General features: G+C 42.1%; 11 protein-coding genes across 11 annotated transcripts; 8 read left to right on the top strand and 3 right to left on the bottom strand.

The window, feature by feature from the left end:
* Positions 1-772: 772 nt before the first annotated feature.
* Positions 773-1,768, top strand: NCA3 (SUN family protein NCA3; the record flags this gene model as incomplete). Its single annotated transcript, XM_018366008.1, has 1 exon — positions 773-1,768. The coding sequence occupies one exon, from the start codon at positions 773-775 to the stop codon at positions 1,766-1,768; it is 996 nt and encodes a 331-aa protein (XP_018221214.1).
* Positions 1,769-2,135: 367 nt separating this feature from the next.
* PHO86 (Pho86p) lies at positions 2,136-3,071 on the bottom strand (the record flags this gene model as incomplete). The annotated part of the gene is made up of 1 exon (XM_018366007.1): positions 2,136-3,071. The coding sequence occupies one exon, from the start codon at positions 3,069-3,071 to the stop codon at positions 2,136-2,138; it is 936 nt and encodes a 311-aa protein (XP_018221213.1).
* A 1,395-nt stretch (positions 3,072-4,466) lies between these two features.
* On the top strand, positions 4,467-5,225 carry RPE1 (ribulose-phosphate 3-epimerase RPE1; the record flags this gene model as incomplete). The annotated part of the gene is made up of 1 exon (XM_018366006.1): positions 4,467-5,225. The coding sequence occupies one exon, from the start codon at positions 4,467-4,469 to the stop codon at positions 5,223-5,225; it is 759 nt and encodes a 252-aa protein (XP_018221212.1).
* Positions 5,226-5,367: 142 nt separating this feature from the next.
* On the bottom strand, positions 5,368-5,898 carry ALB1 (Alb1p; the record flags this gene model as incomplete). Its single annotated transcript, XM_018366005.1, has 1 exon — positions 5,368-5,898. One exon carries the CDS (start codon positions 5,896-5,898, stop codon positions 5,368-5,370), a length of 531 nt encoding a protein of 176 aa, XP_018221211.1.
* Positions 5,899-8,009: 2,111 nt separating this feature from the next.
* LSM1 (Lsm1p) lies at positions 8,010-8,528 on the top strand (the record flags this gene model as incomplete). Its single annotated transcript, XM_018366004.1, has 1 exon — positions 8,010-8,528. The coding sequence occupies one exon, from the start codon at positions 8,010-8,012 to the stop codon at positions 8,526-8,528; it is 519 nt and encodes a 172-aa protein (XP_018221210.1).
* A 426-nt stretch (positions 8,529-8,954) lies between these two features.
* Positions 8,955-10,118, top strand: GCD14 (tRNA 1-methyladenosine methyltransferase subunit GCD14; the record flags this gene model as incomplete). The annotated part of the gene is made up of 1 exon (XM_018366003.1): positions 8,955-10,118. One exon carries the CDS (start codon positions 8,955-8,957, stop codon positions 10,116-10,118), a length of 1,164 nt encoding a protein of 387 aa, XP_018221209.1.
* Positions 10,119-10,217: 99 nt separating this feature from the next.
* NIT2 (putative hydrolase) lies at positions 10,218-11,141 on the bottom strand (the record flags this gene model as incomplete). The annotated part of the gene is made up of 1 exon (XM_018366002.1): positions 10,218-11,141. One exon carries the CDS (start codon positions 11,139-11,141, stop codon positions 10,218-10,220), a length of 924 nt encoding a protein of 307 aa, XP_018221208.1.
* Positions 11,142-11,447: 306 nt separating this feature from the next.
* SPT10 (Spt10p) lies at positions 11,448-13,376 on the top strand (the record flags this gene model as incomplete). Its single annotated transcript, XM_018366001.1, has 1 exon — positions 11,448-13,376. The coding sequence occupies one exon, from the start codon at positions 11,448-11,450 to the stop codon at positions 13,374-13,376; it is 1,929 nt and encodes a 642-aa protein (XP_018221207.1).
* A 557-nt stretch (positions 13,377-13,933) lies between these two features.
* On the top strand, positions 13,934-14,092 carry MCO6 (Mco6p; the record flags this gene model as incomplete). The annotated part of the gene is made up of 1 exon (XM_018366000.1): positions 13,934-14,092. The coding sequence occupies one exon, from the start codon at positions 13,934-13,936 to the stop codon at positions 14,090-14,092; it is 159 nt and encodes a 52-aa protein (XP_018221206.1).
* A 1,481-nt stretch (positions 14,093-15,573) lies between these two features.
* On the top strand, positions 15,574-17,595 carry PBS2 (mitogen-activated protein kinase kinase PBS2; the record flags this gene model as incomplete). The annotated part of the gene is made up of 1 exon (XM_018365999.1): positions 15,574-17,595. One exon carries the CDS (start codon positions 15,574-15,576, stop codon positions 17,593-17,595), a length of 2,022 nt encoding a protein of 673 aa, XP_018221205.1.
* Positions 17,596-18,395: 800 nt separating this feature from the next.
* On the top strand, positions 18,396-22,115 carry TRK1 (Trk1p; the record flags this gene model as incomplete). The annotated part of the gene is made up of 1 exon (XM_018365998.1): positions 18,396-22,115. The coding sequence occupies one exon, from the start codon at positions 18,396-18,398 to the stop codon at positions 22,113-22,115; it is 3,720 nt and encodes a 1,239-aa protein (XP_018221204.1).
* Between the last annotated feature and the right edge of the window lie 682 nt (positions 22,116-22,797).

Raw genomic sequence — 22,797 nt, 5'->3', positions numbered from 1 at the left:
ACAACGGGCCACTCAATGTCTTCGTCACTCATGCTCACCGCCAAGTACTCCAAAGCTTAATTGTGGGCTCTTACCAAACACACACACACCCCGCCAGAAAAAGAAACGACCGGCGCAAGTGGGCTGATGCGCAGTCGATGCGTGGGGTAACCGGCCTGCAAGTCAGGGCCGGTTCGGTAGGCCTAGACCCGCACGTGACCGGTTCAAGGTACGGTTGCCTGCGGTGTTCTTTGCCAGAGGAAAAAAGAAACGGAAGCAATTTACTCTATGCGGAAAAAGAGGATCCTGTGGCAGCAAATAGGTGCGCCATCTCCGAGAAAAAGTCTAGACAATACCATGGCAATTAACCCAAAGAGGATATCAGATCGAACATGAAATTTTGACATAAGTGGAATTGGTGGCGATGTTACGGTATAGTGTTTTCAAGAGTAGGTCGAGTGAGAAAGGGTGGAGTTTGTCGAAACTCCGGAACTAAGTACTTGTCACGGGTGGCGAAATGGAGATGCGTTTTTTTGATATATAATCTGTAGACGCCATGACCAATGTACCCTTTCTTTCTGTCTTGTTTCCTGTATATGTTTTGGTAGTGTTTGCCGCTCATTTTTATTGTAGATTTCCCTTCAATTGCATAATAGCAACACGAATACATACATTCATTTCGAGCCTCTCGTCTCAATACTGATTATCCAACTAGCGGTCTCTCTATAGACGGTACCTTACTTTCCTTTAAATTCAGATTTTTAGTATACTCGCACACACTCTCTCTAACAAAATGAAGTTTTCCACAGCTGCGTTATTATCTTCCGTCGCTTCCGTGGCTCTTGCTGCTCCCGCTCCTGCTGACGGCCATCATGGAGACCACCACAAGGACGGAAAGCCTGCCGTCGTCACCGTCACCCAGTATATAGAGTCCAATGCCGATGCTACGGCCGCTGCGCCTTCTGCCGCCACTACCACCACTTTGACCTCTTCGGAACACAAGCGTGGTAACGGGTTCCAGGACGGTACCGTCAAATGTTCCGACTTTCCCTCCGCCAACGGTGTAGTTTCCTTGGATTGGCTAGGATATGGTGGATGGGCCTCAGTGATGGACATGGACGCCAATTACTCGTCGGAATGTCAAGACGGGTACTACTGTTCCTACGCTTGCGAACCCGGTATGTCGAAGACTCAATGGCCTTCTAACCAGCCAAGCGACGGCAAATCCATCGGTGGTCTGTTGTGTAAAAACGGTTATCTGTACCGTACCAACACGGACACTAGCGACTTGTGTTCGACTGACCAGACATCTGCCAAGGCTGTCAACAAGAAATCCGACTCCATCGCTCTTTGTAGAACTGATTACCCAGGCTCTGAAAACATGGTCATTCCCACTCTAGTGGATGGGGGTGATTCCCAACCCATCTCCGTTATCAATGAGGACACTTATTTCCAATGGCAGGGTAAAAAGACATCCGCTCAATACTACGTTAACAATGCAGGTGTTTCCGTAGAGGATGGTTGTATCTGGGGCACTTCTGGTTCAGACGTCGGCAACTGGGCTCCAATAGTCTTGGGTGCTGGTTACACCAATGGCGAAGCGTATCTGTCGTTGATTCCAAACCCTAACAGTAACGAAGCTGCTAACTTCAACGTCAAAATTGTTGCATCCAACGGTGGTGACGTTCAAGGTAACTGTGCCTATGAAGACGGTTCCTTCACCGGCGATGGTTCTGATGGCTGTACAGTCTCCGTTCTATCTGGTTCTGCTGAATTTGTCTTCTATTAAGCTGCTTATTCACCCAAAGGAATATTTGTACTTTGATACCCCCTTCACTTATCCTTTTCTTTCGCTTTCCTATTCATTATTAAACATTGGATGTTATTATGTTTTATCCCCGCTTTTACTTCATTTTTCCAAAAAGTCACGTTGGCCACTCTTATGCTACGGACTCAATACTTCACATTTTTTTTTATTTTCTACTCTGTTCTGCTTTTCAGTTCTCCTTTAGTTCTTCTTTGCTTTTTCTTTGTTAGCTAGGTGCTTATATAAAAAAAAAATAAAATATTATGGTGTTCATTTATATTTACTTGTTGAGTACTACAAAAGAAAAGCAACAAAGATTGTGTGCTTTTCGGTTATTATAATGCTAGTCTTAGTCCTTGTCTTCACTTTCAAAATGGAATTGCAAACCCCATAACTCCTTCTTGACACCAAACAATCCGCCTAGTAGTCTATTTTCAGAAACTCTGATGCTTTGAATATAAGTGAACCCTTTTTTCTTCAAAATTTCCCTTAGTGTGTTATCGAATGAGTAGACGTCGATTAGTAGTTTCATGGTCTCTCCGTATTCACCGTTCTTTCTAACGATTTTAGAATGCAACAAAGCCCAGTCAATCAAGTCTTCAATAATACCACTCTTGACGTACACACGACGACAACCTACAGTGGTGACGCTCATGACTAAATTTTCCTTGGTAGTCAAAGCCACGTTAGGGGCCAACGAGATCAATGCAATGGGCGTTTCTCTGTAAACGATAATGTGTGTGTTGTTTACCACTGGGTCTTCGGTTTCGTTCTTTGACACCAAATCGTTCAGGTTGATACCGAAGACTTTCTCACCTTTGGAAGCGACCAGTTGGCTGATCTTGGATTTGAAATACGCATCAGACACACGGGAGAGAAGAGTGAACAAGAAAGATGCACCGATTGCGGTGAACACTATACCAGTAAGGACATCTTTCCCATTGATGCGGGCCAGTTGGTAGAACCATCCGGAAATGGATTCTGTGTTTCTGATAGGGAAGACGATTTTTGGAGCCAGATAAACTGCAAGGCCAACGGTTAGAATGAAGATAACGAGAGGGTGAAAAAACAAGTACTTATTGGCCAATGCTTGTTCTTGCTTGATGAAATCGGCAGACAAATTCAATGCAGCAGTGCCGTACGCTGGCTTCAGATTGACGCTGTAGATAGTGGGGGGAGCATCGATATCTAGTGGTTTATGTAGTGACACATCCACTTGTGGGACCGATGGGGCGTTTTTATCGGACTTTCTGCCGGAATTCTTATTTCTTTGTTGTGCCGACATTATGCTATAGCTTCTGTCCTTGGTTTTTCGTTCTGGGAAATGTATAACCAAAGGGTTCTGATTCAATCTATCAATTAACAAAATATCTGCTATATATATATATCTATAAACGGGATGAAGGTACTTACGAAAGGAAAGAAGGAAAGAAGTTCTTGGTCGTTATTCATTATAGTTTCCATAAAAAAGCACGTGCGGGCGCGCTGGGTAATGCGGGTGTGTGGATTCCTAGTCATAGCTCAACTACAACAACAGGTTGACAGGGCTTCTTCTGACAGCGGCAGATCATACCAAGGATGATTCCGCTGCTGCTGGTAGCGTGCCAGGGCAGCTGTACTCGGGAAGACAAGCGGAACGGCGATCATCTGGACCTCCATCGGGTACGTGTTTGTGAGTGGGCGCTCGATGCGATGCTGCTGCTGCTGCTGTCGACGTCTCCGCTTTCTCTTGATGGCCACGATTCGCAGACGGGGACGCTTGCGTCTCCTAGAGTATATATGCTGTGCGCCGGGGGGGCAGAGACGTCTCTCCTCGGGCTTGTGCTCTTTTATTTGAAATACTGCACGCCCGAAATTGCAAAGCCTATCTGTGAGATAGTTGATCAGTATAGAATTTATCAATGGGTCGACGATAATAAACCATTTGACGACGGTTTTTGCCGCACGGATAACCTGAGTGGTGCGGGAAGCGACCCATGTATATACAGTTGATACAGAATGCCGGATCAACAAAACTGGACGAGAAGAAGAAAAAAAGCGATGATCCCGTGGAGGACATTGGTACATGGATGATTCACTCATAAATTTACGACATTTAATCAACGTTGCACTATGATGGGCTCGACGACTGCGACTTGTGCCAAGAATGCGACCGGGAAACAAACTTCCTCACTTGAAACCATCACTGTTTTTTTCTTGGTCTTTCTATATATAAACAAAAGCCTCTGTAAAGTTTTTTTTTTTTCGCATATCAAACGCGCCTATCTTAGACATAACAACAACAGCCAGCGGCCGATGCCTGCGTAATACATATGAACAAGTACTTCCAAAAGAGCATTGAGAAAGAATGTGTCTTCTGTGGTTCGAGGTTGGTGTAGCGCGTTGACACAGCTGTGTGGTTCGTTTGCTCTTTCTGTGTACCGAACCTTGGTAGTGGCAGCTTCAGACGTCTTCTTGTGGAGTTATGTGGTGTACCTAGGAACTAGACGCGTTACCAAGACAAGATGAGACAGCGATGCAAGATGCAGGTTAAACAGAGAGAACAGCGCCCTTCTTCTCCGCGATTGCTCCTCTTGATCTAGCCACTCGATTATCTCTCGTGCTATCTGCCAATGGCCAGGCTAAAAAGGCCGTCCGTGGAAGAAAATTTAAACAAGTTGGATGCAATCAGCGCAAGACCATGCAAGAAAAGCTACAAGAACAGATAAACATACAAGAAAGAATGGTCAAACCTATTGTAGCCCCCAGCATCCTTGCTTCCGACTTTTCCAATTTGGGTTGCGAGTGTCACAGAGTCATAAATGCTGGCGCGGATTGGTTGCACATCGATGTCATGGACGGACATTTTGTTCCTAACATCACATTAGGCCAACCAATCGTCACTTCCCTGCGTCGTTCCGTACCACGTCCTGGTGACGCCACTAACACACAAAAGAAGCCCACCGCGTTCTTCGATTGCCACATGATGGTCGAGAACCCGGAAAAATGGGTCGACGACTTCGCCAAGTGCGGTGCTGACCAATTCACCTTCCACTACGAAGCCACTCAGGATCCCTTGTCCTTGGTCAAACAGATCAAGGCCAAGGGCATCAAGGCCGCCTGTGCTATCAAACCAGGCACTTCCGTGGACGTTTTGTTCGAGCTAGCTCCTCATTTGGACATGGCTTTGGTTATGACCGTGGAGCCTGGGTTTGGTGGCCAGAAATTCATGGAGGACATGATGCCCAAGGTAGAAACTTTGAGAGCCAAGTTCCCTCATTTGAACATTCAAGTCGATGGTGGTTTGGGTAAGGAGACCATTCCTAAGGCTGCCAAAGCTGGTGCCAACGTCATTGTTGCAGGTACCAGTGTTTTCTCTGCGGCTGATCCACACGACGTTATCTCCTTCATGAAGGAGGAGGTTTCAAAAGAATTGCTCTCCAAGGGTCTACTAGATTAGATTTACATACGTGCATTTCTCTCTATTTATACTCAATATATCACACGATTTGATAATTGTGAATTTATTTTTTATTTTTTTATTCGATTTCCTAATATACAAAGAGTTACTGTTACTGTACAAAATTATATATGTTTCTACCTCATGGGAAGAATGGGCCACCCAAAGTAGTACCTTGTCCGTTCTCGATGAGTAAGCCGTGAGACGAGGTGTCGTCAATCACATTCCACAAAGCTTCCTTAACCAAAGTCAAAGAACTTTTCTTCTTTTCATTTTCTTTCACCTTCTTGGTGCTGTCCAAGTCGATGTCCATATCGTCTTCTACTTTAGCACTTGCATCGACTAACAGTTTTCTTTGCGCAGCGTATTTCAAGTTTCTTTCGATTTTCTTAGCCCTCTTCTTGGAAAGGGTCCTTGTAGTGATGGAAGCTGGGTGAGATGGTGGTGTTGGTAGGGTCACAGCGGTGGAAGTTTCGCCTGCATCCTTCTTATTTTGGAAGTATAGGTCCAGTGCTACAGATTTGATTTCCCCGGATCTAGAGTTTGCGCTGGATCTGGCTGGCTGCAACAGACCTGCTTTTTCTCTTTGAGCTCTCTTCTTACCCAAAGAGTGCACCCTGTGGTTCAGGTTTGAAGTTAGCTTAGGTCTATTGATTGAGTTCTTGGAAGGCATTATGGTTATGGCTGTCTGGAGGGTTCGGAGGAGACTTCAAGGTTTAAGACCGCTACTACTATAAGCTATTCATCACTATTGATATACTCAATATGAAAATTTTGGCCCAAAAAAAAAATTTGCGATGAGGTCGTTCTAGACGGGAGCGACGCGTAGAGGAAAGCTGTTTTTTTTTGGTTCTGATTCTTGGATGATGATTGAACAAAATGTTGAAATAGGGAACAGGGATCAAATATACCTGAGTTAATCGAACAAAGGCATATATTATATGGGCAAGATGTCTGAAAATAAGAACTCCGAGGCTGAGGACGTGTTTGAATTTTTAGATTCACTTCCAGAAGCTAAAAATGGTGGTAAAATGGATACCGCCAACGTAAAGGGTACCAAAGAAGAATCTCAGGATGGTTCTGATTCTGCAGCAGAACAGAAAGGCAATGATGGGACCAAGGGTGATGACGATATTTTTGAATTCTTAGAAGAACTGGAGAAGAGCAACTTGAGCTTGACTGACAAAAAAAAGGTCGAAGAAAAGGCCCGTAGTGAACTGGCTAGTAAGAAAGCGGAAGCTCAAGAGGCAGTAGAACCAAAGGAAGTTGAGAAACTAGAGGAAAACCAGCAAAAAGAACAAGAGGAGGAAGCGGAGGAAGCGGAGGAAGCGGAGGAAGCGGAGGAAGCGGAGGAAGCAGATGAAGAAGAGGAGGAAGAGGAGGAAGAGGAAGCTCCGTTACATGACCCAATCGCGTCTATCTCGAACTGGTGGTCTTCCTCTGGGTCTGCCAAAGTGACAAGTATTTGGAACAAAACTGCAGAACAAGCTTCCCAAATAAAAAACCGTCTTGCGCAAGAACAGCTCGACCTCTCTTCGAAGATTAGCACAAACACAATTACTGAAATAGCCAGAAACTTACAAAAAATTGTTGTTGGCGAAACTGAAGAGGTACTACGAATCCATTTAGTACACGATCTGGTCAATTATCCATCATTACAGTACAACATTGAAAGCAAATTCGATCAGGTTCTAAGCTCACAGGTGGAAGGGGGCATTAGGATATTCGTCGATGAATGGGGTCATCCAAACAATAATGATAACAAACAAATGGAAAAGAAGTCTTCTGTTGTGGATGCTGACTCTAAAAACTCGAAAAAAAAACTGCAATTCAATCTATTTGATGGCAAGATAACAGACGGTGAAAAATTAGCATTCGCTAACCTGGAAAACGCCCTCAAGTTATTCAATACTGCACACGATGAATACCAGAAACAGCAGAAGGAAGCTGATGTTGGACCAGATGACGACAAGAGCTCCATCAGCAGTAACGGTAATAAAATCAGTGATTTGTTTATATCCATTCTCCCAATTGCAATCCCACAAAAGCAACAGGACGGTGATAACGACTTTCAAATAACCGATTCCAACACACCCGGCAATTTCAATTTTACACTTGTATTGAAGGACATCACCAATGACATCACCACCATAACAAGATCGCAAGGTTTCCCAGTGAAATGGGTCAATTGGCTAGAAGGTTCCATCGAAAAGAGAGGACCGGACGGGAAGGAACTAGAAAAGGAAGCTGGCGATGACACGAATCAACACAAGAGCGCAGACGAAGATGATGACGATGAGATTGTTGACCCTAGCGAATGGGTCAAGGAATGGATCGAAGACGGGCTAAGCTTATCCTTTGGGGTCATGGCCCAGAATTATGTCATAGACCGTATGGGTCTTTGATACGCAAAGTATATAACTATCATAGTGCAACAATGGTATGTAGAATAGCCAGCGGTGGGCTAAGGTATTGAACGTGTTTTGTCTGTTACCCGCGCCTGTTGAATAATGAAAAAAACGAAAAAAATAGAGGAAGTCGTGAATATACAACGATATAGCAAGCTTGGAATTCAGTCTGGGGGCATTTAATTCATTGGGAATTGCGTAGAATATCAGTGAAACTACGCGAACACACATTTTTATTATATTTCCTTTTCTTTTTCAAATCGGATTGCTTTCTTGAAAAGTTAACACAGCAAAAATACTAGAAATTACCATAGTTTTGTTTCCCTTTTTAGCAATACAATAATAGACCAATTTTATTGAACCATTTAAGCCAAAGATGCCAGCAAATAGCAGGGAGAGAGCCCAATCCGGTCAAGACAATAAACGACAACAGCAACACTTCTCCAAGAAGATCTCGGAAGGTGAAGCAGATTTATATCTCGACCAGTACAATTTTACTACCACTGCCGCTATTGTAAGTTCAGTGGACCGCAAGATCTTTGTCCTTTTACGTGATGGGAGAATGCTGTTCGGAGTATTGAGAACATTTGACCAGTACGCAAACTTGATACTGCAAGATTGTGTGGAAAGAATATATTTCAGTGAAGAAAACAAATACGCCGAAGAAGACCGCGGTATATTCATGATTCGTGGTGAAAATGTCGTCATGCTGGGCGAAGTAGATATCGATAAAGAAGATCAACCCCTTGACGCCATGGAGCGCATACCATTCAAGGAAGCCTGGCAGATTAAACAGCAAAATGACGAAAAAAGATTCAAAGAAGAAACTCATAGAGGTAAAGAAATGGCCCGTCATGGTATCGTTTACGATTTCCATAAGTCAGATATGTACTAGGAAATTACAGCACCAACATAAACCGCAAAGAAAGCTCCAAAAAAAATTTAACATTCAGTCAATTTTACTCTCTCCGCTCATTTAATCAACTCTCTTTGATGATGACAGAACAAGAACAAAAGAGGAGACCGTATATGTATATAAACGATTATATCTAAATGCAAGTGTATACAGTACCTAATTTTTTTTTTATGAGGGAGCAGCTTTGCGTTGTACGACTTCCCTCTTTTGCTTTGCTACAGCCTGACGTTGTGTTATAGCAGCTTTTGCCGTTGTTATTAGTCTATGAAAATTTTTCGCCTTTATGCCCTGCCGTTAGCAGCGAATTTTTTCAAGCTCATCACTTGAAATTAGTTCAAAGTTTTAAAATAAACAGTAGCACATTCCACTAGAATACAATCACATAATACACTGCCTGATCCCAAAATGACAGCAAGATGTTTTTCAGACTACAAAGACCTGATTGAGGAGGGCGATTTAACCCTAATATGGGTTTCTAGAGACAATATCAAGCCAGTAAGAATGCAATCCGAAGAGACGTTCAACACTCGTTATGGTTCGTTCCCTCACAAAGATATTATAGGCAAACCTTACGGTTCCCAAATTGCCATAAGAACAAAGGGTTCAAATAAGTTTGCCTTCATCCACGTCTTGCAACCAACGCCCGAATTATGGACTTTGTCATTACCGCACAGGACTCAAATCGTATATACGCCTGACTCTTCATACATCATGCAAAAACTAAACTGTAGTCCTCACAGTAAAGTAATTGAGGCTGGTACTGGTTCAGGATCATTTTCGCATGCTTTTGCGAGATCTGTAGGCCACCTTTTCAGTTTTGAATTCCATCATGTAAGATACGAACAGGCTTTGGAGGAGTTTAAAGAACACGGCCTTATTGATGACAATGTCACAATCACTCACCGAGATGTTTGCCAAGGCGGATTTACTATTGAGAAGGGAGACACTACGTCTTATGAATTTGCCAACGATGAGACAGCTGCCTCATTGAATGCTAATGTAGTATTTCTGGACTTACCAGCACCTTGGGATGCTATACCTCACCTGGATTCCGTCATTGCCACAGAAGAAAAAGTTGGCCTATGTTGCTTTTCGCCTTGTATTGAACAAGTGGACAAAACTTTGGAAGTATTGGAAAAATACGGTTGGACTGATGTGGAAATGGTGGAAATTCAAGGTAGACAATACGAAAGTCGAAGACAAATGGTCAGATCTTTAGATGATGCTATGGAGAGATTAAGAGATATCAAGAGACACAAGCTCCAAGGTGTAGAAAGACGTAAGCGGATGTTTGACAATACTATAGATACCAGTGATGAAAAAATTGAAAAAAGAAATGAAGACGGTATACCGTTAACAGAAAAGGCAAAATTCAACCCATTCGGTAAAGGTTCTCGTATCAAAGAGGGTGATAGCAATTATAAATGGAAGGAGGTTACTAAAGTTGAATCCGAAATTAAATCACACACCTCATATTTAACTTTTGCGTTTAAAGTCATAAATAAATGCAGAGATAAGGAACAAGTTAATGAAGTTCTCCAGTCGATAAACGAACAATCAAAGGACTAGTTATTTATATATATAGACTATCTGTTCTTAAAGACTTCAGCATGTAGAGTTAACCTGTTTTTGTGAAACCTCCTCTTTCATACAATTTTTCTTCAAGTATCAATAAAACAAATCGTCTCTTCTTTGGTTCCACAAAGGCATTCTGTTTCTTATGTCTTGCAACAACTCAAAGTCCAAATCTGTAACAAAAAGCTGCGGACCGACACAATTTGGGTCTGCACGAGCTATTACTTTTCCCCAAGGATCAACCACTATTGAATGACCCCAAGATTCTCTCTTAGGGCTCTTCGCCGAAGCAATTATATGCTGCTGTTTCTCCCATGCTGGATCGCAAAGATCGTGGACACCTTCTTGTCCTGGCATGACCACATAGCATTGGGTATCAACCGCTCTTGCTCTACCCAGTAGCTCCCAGTGAGCCTCCCCTGTTTTGGTAGTAAATGCACTGGGGAAACATAAGATTTCAGCTCCCATAGACCGGAGTTTTAAAGGGAACTCCGGGAAGCGAATATCGTAGCATATTGCGCTACCCAATTTACCCAAAGGTGTCTCTATTATGTCGGGAATAGCTTCCCCCGGTTGGACCGATTTTGATTCCTTCAGGATTGGACCATTTGGTACGTCTACGTCAAATAAATGTAATTTTTGATACTTTTGAAGTATTTTCCCTTCGTAATTGATATAGAGGAGAACATTCTTGACCCGATCATTACCATTCAACAGATCCTGCTGTGTTGGCGGCAAGTGGACTCCAATAGAAACATCAATATTTCTTGAATTTTGCTTAACGAGGTCAGTGATTCCCGATTGTAATTGCTGGATGAATTGCGGACTCTTTTGGGCCAAATATCTGGAGTGAAGAGGGTTTTGAGAAAGATAGTCGCTCGCCTCTGGAAAAAACACAACATCTGCCTCATCTTGAATAGCTCTAGATATTAGTTTTTTTATTACTTTTAGATTATTGGCTAAGTCAGCGGATGAACATAGTTGGGCAACAGCAACCCTTTTGAATTTGTGGCTCATGTTTTGTACTGTTTAAGACTTATTCATCCAATGCTAAAAAATAGCCATTTCATTCTGAATATAAATTATACCGTCCCACTATTTATTGAATCATATTGGATTGAATCTTCTAAGCTTCGAAAATAACCTAAGCGGGATCGTCTCTTAAATATCAAAAAAAGAAAAACGAAAAACAAACAAACAAACAAACAAGCAAGATTTAATTTACGTTTAATTCAATGTTTTGATGTTAATGGGAGGAAAATCCTACTACAGAGAACACCGGTCTTCTGCCAGCGTAAATAACCAAAGAGATCTATTATAAAAATGTTGATGCTGAATCAGCATACAGGTTTAGTACGAGATGACGAACATCTGCACGCGACTAACCATAATAATGGTGTAGAAATGAGGGACGATCTGGCGGTTTCTGATCAAATATTGACACCTTTACAACCACATACCATTTTGCTGAAAGACGGAGAGACAATAGCTACGATGTATCCTGTACCGGCCTATCCTGATTTATTGCCGCTGGGACTTGTGAGTTTCCTTCTGGATGAGTTTAATATGGAAGTGGAAAAGGGAGATAGCTTTCCCTATTATGAGACTTTATCGTTAGATGAATTCAAGAATGTCTGGTTCCATAACGATGGCCACGTTTGTATCATGGTGCTAGGCGAAATACCCGAACTAGATTACAGTATGGACGCTGATACAGATGTGGATAATAATTATGGAACTGATATAGAAACTATGAGGCATACCTCTCAATATAAGAAACGGAAAGAGCGTCGAAATTTAAATCTCACTATACAGTGGGAGAAGCAGTGCCTTGGCATTTTTGATCTTAAGCCGGCATACCCTGGACGTTCAGCACATGTGGTTACAGGAACGTTTCTGGTGAATGCTGGTATTAGGGGTAAGGGCATTGGCAAGACATTAGTGGAAACTTTTATAGAGTGGTCCAAGAAATTAGGATTTACATCATCGTTTTTCCCATTAATATACGGAACGAACGTAGGGATCAGAAGAATCTTGGAAGGAATGAATTTCAGACGAATTGGTAAACTTCCTGAAGCAGGTATTCTCAAGGGGTTTGATGTCCCAGTGGATTCGTTTATGTATGGCAAAGAGTTCACACATATCACAAAGAGCATTGATTTGCTACGAGATCCTCAAAAAAGTATTGAAATTGGTAAATATGAACGATTGAAGCATTTCCTGGAAACAGGAAAGTATCCTTTACATTGTGATAGAAATGAAAAGGCCAGACTTAGGGTGCTTTCAAAGACGCATTCGGTGTTAAATGGGAAGTTAATGACAAAAGGGAAAGAAATTATTTACGATACAAATCAACAAATCCAAATTGCATTGGAAATCCACTTAGTAGAGCATTTAGGTATCAATAAAGTGACTTCCAAAATCGGTGAAAAATACCATTGGAGGGGAATCAAGAATACTGTTTCAGAGGTCATTTCCCAATGCCAGAAATGTAAGATGAGGTATAAAGATGGAACAGGGGTGATCATTGAACAAAAGAGGGCGGTCAAGCAGGCGCACATGCTACCGACGCAACACGTGGAAACCATCAATAACCCAAAGAATAACAAGAAGCGTGATGGCGCATTATTGGGCCAGTCAATGAATTTCCCCCAAAACCTGATTTCCAGTACGCTAAATGATGCGGAGGGCCAACCTACTCCGCCGGATACTAACGTCGTACGAGCTGCATTTCGAAATGCCGCCAATAGTCCAGCTTCTACCAGTGAATCCAACCAAGTAGACAAAAGAAACGAGTACCTTGCTTCGATACAGAACACACCCTTGTTGGATGACGAACAGTCAATGAATTCATTTAACAGGTTTGTAGAGGAAGAACATTCTAGGAAAAGACGTAAATACCTGGACGTTGCCACAAATGGGATCGTACCACATTTGGCGAACGACGGTTCTCAAAATGCTGCAAGCACCGTCAATGATCGTGAACATGACATGGGCAACCCTGTTGCCGGATTAGACAGGAACGATCATGCCATAATGAACGATGCTATGCTGAGCCTTGAAGATAACGTTATGGCTGCTTTGGAAATGGTTCAAAAGGAACAACAGCAAAAGATAGAACAAGGAGAAGAGGATGGGGAAGCCGAACGCAACGATATCGATGGCACTGAAGACAGCGACACCACGGTTAACAGAATGGTTAACGATGCATCTAATACATTTACGGGGCATAATTCTAATATTTACTACTAGAGTTTTGACTCTACCAGGGACAATTACGTATCTCATTCCAGAAATTAAAGTTGTCGAAACAGGGCGTTTTTCACAATGGGGCCATCATTCAAGAAATTTCGATGTTCAGCATTATTTTTAGAAGTATTTTCGTAGGGATTACAAACAAGGTATTCATTTAATTAAGCTTTTTATAGAACGAGGCCGTTCCCTACAACAGTTGCAAATTAAGCTCGGATGTTGTAGTGGGCCATCGGACCCGAGTAGCCGAGCTCCGCAATGCAAACAAGCCCGAATCAGGTAATCAAAACGCCCAGTACCCTTCCGTAAACTGCTGCACCCTGGCGCCATGAACGAGATACAGCTTTGGCTGCCTTACCATGCACTGTATGTGCCCTTGAAATTATCGCTTGTTTTCCAACGCGGGCAGTGGGAGCGCGCAATTTAAATAGAAAGGAGTCTGCAGCAGTATTAATGACATGGAAAGACTATGATAGCGCAAGTGGGAGCACAATTTGGATCCGGCAGCCAGTTAGAAGCCAGTAGCAGTTTACAGCTTACGTGACAATCATAGAGACATGATATTTTTCTTCAACCAGGTCCGCTCGATCTTTACAGCTTTGCACACACCCACTCAACAAATCAAGTTGTCAAGAAGGGCCTTTTTCCAATTCTTGGGCTACTTGGGCAGTTGCGTTGTGATTTCATTAGCAGCTCAATCGAAGTACGTTGAGTGAAAGGACAGGAGGTATGGTAACAAATATTCGTTTAGGATGCTACAGGTTGAGCGCGCGACGACGAACGAGGGTTGTGTCTATCAGACCCGCGATATAGCTGGTTAGATACATAGGTAGATACATGTTACCACAGCATCTGCAGGCATCGCGCGGTAGTGGGAAATGTGGAATTTAGCTTCTTTCCTTTGTAATTTTCTATTTTAATCTTCCGTCCACACAGAAACGGCGCAGGAGAGACGTTAAAATAAAAATTTTCAAATGGCAGCAGTAAGTTTCCAATTTTAGATAGATTAGTTTAAAACGTTGAATCTGAGTATGTATTTTTAGTTACGGCGTCGACGAAAAGGACGTGTGGGTGCTGCCACCACTATGTGTTGTTGTTGTTGTTGTTGCATCGGCGTTGATGCCCTCAGAATCTGATGAGGTTGTTTACAGAACTGGTGATACCGGAGCTGGTTTGGGCTGTACTGCGGGATTTACCTCGACGGCTACCATCCAGCTACAAAGTCAATTGTGCAAAAAGGTAATGGCGAAGTCTTGCTCCCCCATGTAAAACACTATTTTTGGTCTTTTGCTTTCAGCTTTTCTCAAACACTCTCGCAGGCACACCTCTTTCCCAGATATTTAGTCAACGCAGGTGCGCCTTAGTACTAAGAAACCTGCCAATCGCTACACGTACCTGCAGTACCACTCTAGGCATCCATCCAAGAGAGTTCGCCAGTGCAAGAAAGAAAGAAAAAAGCACGCAATTCGTGCGTACGCTCCATATTTATTTATACATCTGTTTCTATATTTGGACAGGCTCTTGTTCTCTTAGTGATAGTCCCAGGTAAATGTACGTATATTCCAAACACATGTATACCCGCCTGTGCCCGTAAGAATATCTTGTTCTACACTACCCAAAGCAGACATCGCGCAAAGCTTCCGATTTCTTGCAAGTAAAGAAAAAAGCCCTGGCAACCACGGCTACCACGACATCCGATTAGCGCCCCTGCTCTGCATACACATTCGGCTCCAAGCTTCGTTGTTCTCGCATCTGTCTTTTGCTTCTCTGTCTTCATTTGCCTTTTCTTTTTCATTTTCGTTTTCTTTTTGCCTTTTCAATAGTGGCATTTTTCCCAGTTTTTCCCACTGCGTCCCGCTGCACCTGAAAGGATCTTTATAACGTGTGTTGTGTTGTCTAACAATTAGTGAGCGATTTCGCTAACCATACACATTTGCGGAAATTTGCACATATTTTACTGCAAAGGGGCCTAGCGATATAGACGATTGATTTGCTGCCGCACCGGAAAGAAGAGCCAATACAGAAAAGACAATAGTAGCTGCTTTAGTAGGTACATTTATCACAAGACTGCTTTTTCCCTTTTCTTCTTCAAACATCACTGTTGTTTTGCTTGAAACTGATAAACTGCCCACTTTTCGAAACATTCCTTTAGATACATAGTCAACAGCAAGTGGAACGAAAACATCATTTCTCAAAGATGGAAGACAAATTTACGAACCTCAGTCTCCACGAGAAAACCGGTAAGCCATCTGCCCAGCCCCACGAACCAACAGGCTCGGAAAATAGCTCTACTGTCAAGAGAACAGCGTCTACGTCGTCACACTACAACAACATCAATGCGGATCTTCATGCCCGTGTGAAGGCTTTCCAAGAGCAACGTGCGCTTAAAAGGTCAGCCAGTGTGGGAAGCAACAAGAGCGACCAGGACAAGGGCAATTCGCAATCACCCAAACATATCCAACAGATCGTCAACAAACCATTACCGCCTCTCCCTGTAGTTGGTAGTTCGAAGGTTTCACAAAGAATGACTGGTCAAGTTGTTCAGACTTCCTCCAAGAACACTCTCAAGAACGATCGGAGTGACCAAGGTACTCAGGACAAGATAATCATGGAGGAAGCTACGAGTGCCAGTATTAGCGTTGATACGACTAAAGTCATCACCACAGCGGTTGGTGTGGCCACTGATCTATCTGCAAATGGCGTTACGCCGGCAGCTTCTAATACCGCATCTGCAGCACAAAAGGCTCAATTGCTGAATCCTAGTAGAAGAGCGCCAAGGCGACCATTATCCCTTCAGCACCCAACGAGGCCCAGCGTCGCTCCACATAAAGCCCCCGCCATTATAAACACGCCAAAGCAAAGTTTGAGTGCCCGTCGAGGGTTGAAATTGCCTCCCGGTGGGATGTCCTTAAAAATGCCTAGCAAAAGTCCTCAACAGCCGCAACAATTTGCACCAAGCCCTTCAAACAAGATGCACATAGAAACTGTATCTAGCAAAGCTGTGGAGGGGAAAAAGTCGAACCCTGGTTCTTTGGTAAACGGTGTGCAAAGCACTTCCACTTCATCTAGTACCGAAGGCCAACACGACACTTTAGGAACTACACCCCGAACTGCAAACAGTATCAATTCTTCGAATTCAGGTAGTAGTGGTGGCGGTGGACTCTTTGCAAATTTTTCGAAGTATGTCGATATCAAATCTGGCTCGTTAAATTTTGCAGGTAAACTATCGCTATCTTCTAAAGGTATTGATTTCAGTAATGGTTCCAGTTCAAGGATTACATTGGATGAACTAGAGTTCTTGGACGAACTGGGCCACGGTAACTACGGTAATGTCTCCAAAGTATTGCATAAACCCACAAATGTCATTATGGCCACAAAGGAAGTCCGTTTGGAACTGGATGAAGCCAAATTCAGGCAAATTCTTATGGAATTAGAAGTCTTGCATAAATGTAATTCTCCATACATTGTGGACTTTTATGGTGCCTTCTTTATTGAGGGGGCAGTATACATGTGTATGGAATACATGGATGGTGGCTCGCTGGATAAGATATACGATGAATCATCCGAAATTGGCGGCATTGATGAACCACAACTAGCATTTATTGCCAACGCTGTCATCCATGGATTAAGAGAACTGAAAGACCAGCATAACATCATACACAGAGATGTCAAACCAACAAACATATTGTGCTCTGCCAACCAAGGTACAGTGAAATTGTGTGATTTCGGTGTTTCAGGTAATTTGGTGGCATCTTTAGCCAAGACGAATATTGGTTGTCAGTCATACATGGCACCTGAGCGTATCAAGTCCTTGAATCCAGATAGAGCTACTTATACAGTACAGTCAGATATTTGGTCTCTGGGTTTGAGTATCCTGGAAATGGCATTGGGTAGATATCCATATCCACCAGAAACTTTCGACAACATCTTTTCTCAATTGAGCGCCATTGTTGACGGACCACCACCCAGGTTGCCATCAGAAAGATTCAGTCCCGACGCACAAGATTTTGTTTCCTTATGTCTACAAAAAATCCCGGAAAGAAGACCCACTTACACAGCCTTAACGGAACATCCCTGGCTGGTAAAATACAGAAATCAAGATGTCCAAATGAGCAAATATATCACAGACCGATTAGAAAGACGCACCAAAATCCTACGGGAACGTGGTGAAAACGGTCTATCTAAAAATTTACCTGCATTGCATATGGGTGGTCTATAACGTTATTAATATCCAAATTAAAGGGAACCGGCAACGTAAAAATATTGACAGAAAAGCAAAGTCAAAAAAATAATTGTGCAAAGGATGCAGGAGATACAGAAAAACGACCTTACATACATATACATATGTTTATTGTAACGAACTTGCATTATACTCGTTAAAGGAATATATATACATATACAATCGTCACGCTTCCATGTGTCAGAACCAGAAAGGATCCTGGCCGAACAGGCCAAAATAGCAAAGGGAAGTAGAGCCTACCAAACGACGCGGCTTGCAAGATAATGCATTGCACTGTTCGATTACCTGCCATGGCCTTTGAACGACTCCTCGAAATATATCACGTTCGGGGCTGACAACGCAAAGAAAAATAATGGCCGAGGATCGCCAGACGGTTTTCCCGCTATTTACGGCTTCTCAGAGTAGCAGGAAAAAGAAAGTCTAAAATCATCGAGATAATGTAATATGTCAAGACGTCGTAGAAATTACGTTTCTGTGTGCACAGGAGGGGATAGGACCAGAAAGCGTACCGGGAATTTGAACTGCTTTCTGACTTTGCTGCTGTTATAAGAAAAACAGGCAAAACTGACTGCAAATAGAAGATAAAAAACGTTGTTTATATTTGAAACTTTCTCATCGCTTTTGGTTTCTTTTTAACCATCATTTATATTTTGTTATTATAATTACTGGTTTTCCCTCTTGGATAATCTCAAAGAGAGGAGGGTATTCCGTTGGCTCTCAAGGAGGTCATTCCTACCCATTTTTAGCCTGATTTGTCAATTTTCATCTCATAGTCAGCAATGCACCTTAGAGGAACTATGAGTAGAGTGCCCACATTAGCCTCATTTGAAGTGCGATACAAAAAATCCTTCGGCCACAAATTTCGTGATTTTATTGCTTTATGTGGTCACTATTGCTCCCCAATTAAAAAATATGTTTTCCCTAATTTTATTGCAGTCCATTATTTTTATACGATAGTCCTCACGATAATAACCTCTATTATGTTGTATCCAGTTAAGAACATCAGATATATTGATGCCTTGTTTTTGGCAGCCGGCGCGGTCACTCAAGGCGGTTTAAATACCGTGGATGTCAATAATTTAACCTTATATCAACAAATTATTTTGTACCTTATATGCTGCATATCAACCCCAATTGCCGTTCACAGTTGTTTGGCATTCGTAAGACTCTATTGGTTTGAACGTTATTTTGACGGTATTAGAGACTCTTCCAGGCGAAATTTCAAAATGAGAAGAACTAAGACAATCTTGGAAAGGGAACTAACCGCTAAAACCATGACCAAAAGTAAAACAGGCACTCAAAGAATGTCACGTCCCGAGAAATCGGATAAAAGAGACGATTTCCAAGAAAAATTGTTTAGTGGAGAAATGGTTAATAGAGATGAGCAGGACTCGGTTCATAGTAGCCACAGTTCTCGTGATAGTAATAGTAATAGTAAGAGCAATAACACCAGTAATAACAATGGGAGCAGTGGCAGTTTGGACGATTATGCTAAGGAAGACGAAGCGGATGAGGTCCAAAGATACCCAGGAAACAAGTCCTATTCGAGTGTAGGCAGTTCTTCCAATACAGCCACAGACGAAAACATAAGCCAAAAATTRAAGCCAAGTAGTCTTCGATTTGATGAATCGCAAAATAAAAGAAAGCGTACGGGAGTCCCCTCAGAAAAATTTGCGAGAAGGAGAGGTTCAAGAGATATTACTCCTGAAGATATGTATCGATCCATTATGATGCTACAAGGTGAGCACGAGGGTACTGCAGAAGATGAAGGACCACCTTTAGTTATTGGATCGCCTACGGACGGTACAAGAAGTACGGGCAACAGTAATAAGTTAAAATCTGCTTCTATGAATGATGGTAAAGTCAAGATTCAAGATAAAGGAGCTAAAATTAGTTTAGACCAGGACTATGTATCACATAGTTCAAATTCTTCCGCATGCACTTCGGATGAAGATTCTCTTCCCACAAATTTTGGAGGTACTACACCTTCATTAAGCGGAAAGACACAGAAATCAAGTTCAGGCCCAATAGCGTTTACTGAAGGGGGGGGGGCTGACAGAAAACAGGGTCCATCGATTCAGTTTAATATCACTAAGCCGCCAAGGAGGGCTTCCAAGTCTAAGAGGGTTTCTACTATGGACGACTTAAACCCAAGATCATTTTTTCCCCATCAAAAAAAAACATCGAAGGGATACATAATGAAACATTTCCCGAGAGCCCAGCGAATACGGCAGCAGATTAAAAGGAGACTTTCCACGGGTTCGATCGATAAAAATAGTAGCAACGACGCTCTTGATAGAGAGCCCGTTTCTGGTCTAGACGATGGTGATGATGATGATGGCAACGAAGGTGATAACATGGAAGAGTACTTTGCCGACAACGAAAGCGGAGACGAAGATGACCGAATGCAACATTCTGAACCACAATCTAGCTCAGAACTTAAATTGAAACAACAGCAACAACACCAATTGCAGAGAAACCTACATCGTATGTACAAGACGAAATCCTTTGACGATAATCGTTCAAAAGCAGTCCTTATGGAACGGTCTAAGACTATCGATATGGCCGAAGCTAGAGATTTGAATGAACTTGCCAGGACTCCTGACTTTCAAAAAATGGTTTATAAGAATTGGAAGGCCCATCATAAAAATAAACCAAACTTCAAAAGGAGAGGCTGGAATGGCAAGATGTTCGAACACGGTCCTTATGCCTCCGACAGCGATCATAATTATCAGGATAATGGCAATAATAGTAATATTTTGGTTCACTACGCGGAATCCATTTTACATCACGATAATTCTCATAGAAATGGAAGCGAAGATGTTTCTTCAGATTCTAATGAGACCACTTATCCTGTGAATGGAAACAATGATTACAACCAAAACGATACCAATGGATATCCCACTTACAACGATGAAGAGGAAGGCTATTATGGTTTACATTTCGATTCGGATTATAACTTAGATCCTCGCCATGCTCTAACCCGTAGTGGTACCAAAAACTATTTGTCATGGCAACCGACTATTGGACGTAATTCAAACTTTCTTGGGTTAACAAGAGCCCAAAAGGATGAACTGGGCGGTGTCGAATACAGAGCCATCAAATTACTATGTACCATATTGGTTGTCTATTATTTTGGATGGCACATCGTCTCTTTTGTTATGTTGGTGCCTTGGATTAACTTGAAAAAACACTATAGCGATATTGTCAGAAGCGATGGTGTTTCACCTACATGGTGGGGGTTTTGGACGGCAATGAGTGCCTTCAATGATTTAGGATTAACATTAACCCCGGACTCAATGATGTCATTCGATAAAGCCGCATATCCCTTGATCGTTATGATTTGGTTTATCATTATTGGAAATACAGGGTTCCCCATCCTTCTTAGATGCATTATTTGGATAATGTTCAAACTTTCCCCTGATTTGTCGCAGATGAGAGAGAGTTTAGGTTTTCTCTTAGATCATCCACGTCGTTGTTTTACTCTATTGTTTCCAAAGGCTGCTACATGGTGGCTGCTTTTGACCCTTGTAGGACTAAATTTTACAGATTGGATCTTATTTATTATTCTGGATTTCGGTTCAACTGTAGTTAAATCGCTATCGAAAGGCTATAGAGTTCTTGTTGGTTTATTCCAATCTGTCAGTACGAGAACCGCCGGTTTCAGTGTCGTTGATTTGAGTCAGTTACACCCCTCCATCCAAGTATCCTATATGCTTATGATGTATGTCTCCGTGTTACCATTAGCTATTTCTATTAGACGGACAAATGTTTACGAGGAGCAATCTCTGGGGCTGTACGGAGAAATGGGAAGTAAACCAGAAGATACTGACACTGAAGAGGACGGCGACAACGACGATGACGATGACGACGACGAAGGAGAAGAAGAGGCGAGCCAAGAAGGGGCAAGTAATCGTAGGGGCAAACCAAAGAAAGAAAATAAAAAGAAAAAAAAGAGAAAAGAAAATGAGAACCCCAACGAAGTATCAACCAAGTCCTTCATTGGTGCGCATTTAAGAAAACAGCTTTCTTTTGATTTATGGTTTTTGTTTCTCGGCCTATTTATCATCTGTATTTGTGAAGGTGACAAAATTAAAGACATCCAGAGGCCCAACTTCAATGTATTTACAATTCTTTTCGAGATCGTTAGCGCATATGGTACAGTCGGACTATCATTAGGCTATCCGAACACTAATCAATCATTTTCAAGGCAGCTAACCACATTATCCAAATTGGTCATCATAGCTATGCTGATTAGAGGTAAGAATAGAGGTCTGCCATATTCTTTGGATCGTGCCATTATTTTGCCAAGTGATAGACTTGAACATATCGACCACATTGAGGACTTAAAATTGAAGAAGCAGGCCAGAACCGATACGGATGATCCAATGACGGAGCATCTCAAGAGGAGTTTTAGCGATGCAAAACATCGTTGGGACGTACTTAAAAGCAAGAGTAGCCATTCCCGGAGTTCGAGAAGAAGTACCAAAACCAATTGACGTACTTCGCCCATACCACGATACTAGTACACATGGATACGTATTTATTAAAAGTAATTTAAGCATGTATTTTTTTTAGGAATATAGATAGACAGACTCCTTAACTATTAAAATATCTTGCGTACTTGCCTTCGCGCACCTTTCTCGATGCTTTTTTTCCTGCGATGCCTTCACTTTTCTTTTTTAGGTCCCTTAAAGACGGCCAGATCGCTTAAAAATAATGTACAGCATACAATGTCTAGATTAGAGATGCCGTCATCACTAACGCTACTAATAAATTGTCTCTACTTCAAGGCGAAGGGAAAAAAAGTCGTTGGCTCGGCGCTGTATAATTAACACATGGACATTTTTGTTTTCTGGACCCCGTCGGTGTTCTCCGACGGACTGTAAAAGCAAATGTCGCACAAATGTAATGACTCTTTTTTTCCTGTCCTTGAAAAAAATCGGAAAAAAAAAGTAGGACAAACGATATGGACAAAAAGTATAAATACTTTGACAAAATCCTCCCTCATCGATTTTCCTCAGAGAGAGAATCCTCTCTTATGCCAATATGCTATTCAATTTATTGTATATCATTTCTAGCATGTTTTAGCCACACCAATTTTCTTTCAAATTATCATCTTTCCTCTTGGTTTCTCTTGTTTTTCTTCTTGTTCTTGAATGTAAAGACTTAAAAAACCGT

Source organism: Saccharomyces eubayanus, chromosome X, assembly GCF_001298625.1.
Source record: "Saccharomyces eubayanus strain FM1318 chromosome X, whole genome shotgun sequence".
Taxonomy (NCBI): domain Eukaryota; kingdom Fungi; phylum Ascomycota; class Saccharomycetes; order Saccharomycetales; family Saccharomycetaceae; genus Saccharomyces; species Saccharomyces eubayanus.
Note: the sequence above shows the minus strand (reverse complement) of the source record. Positions and strands in the feature narration are given on the sequence as shown.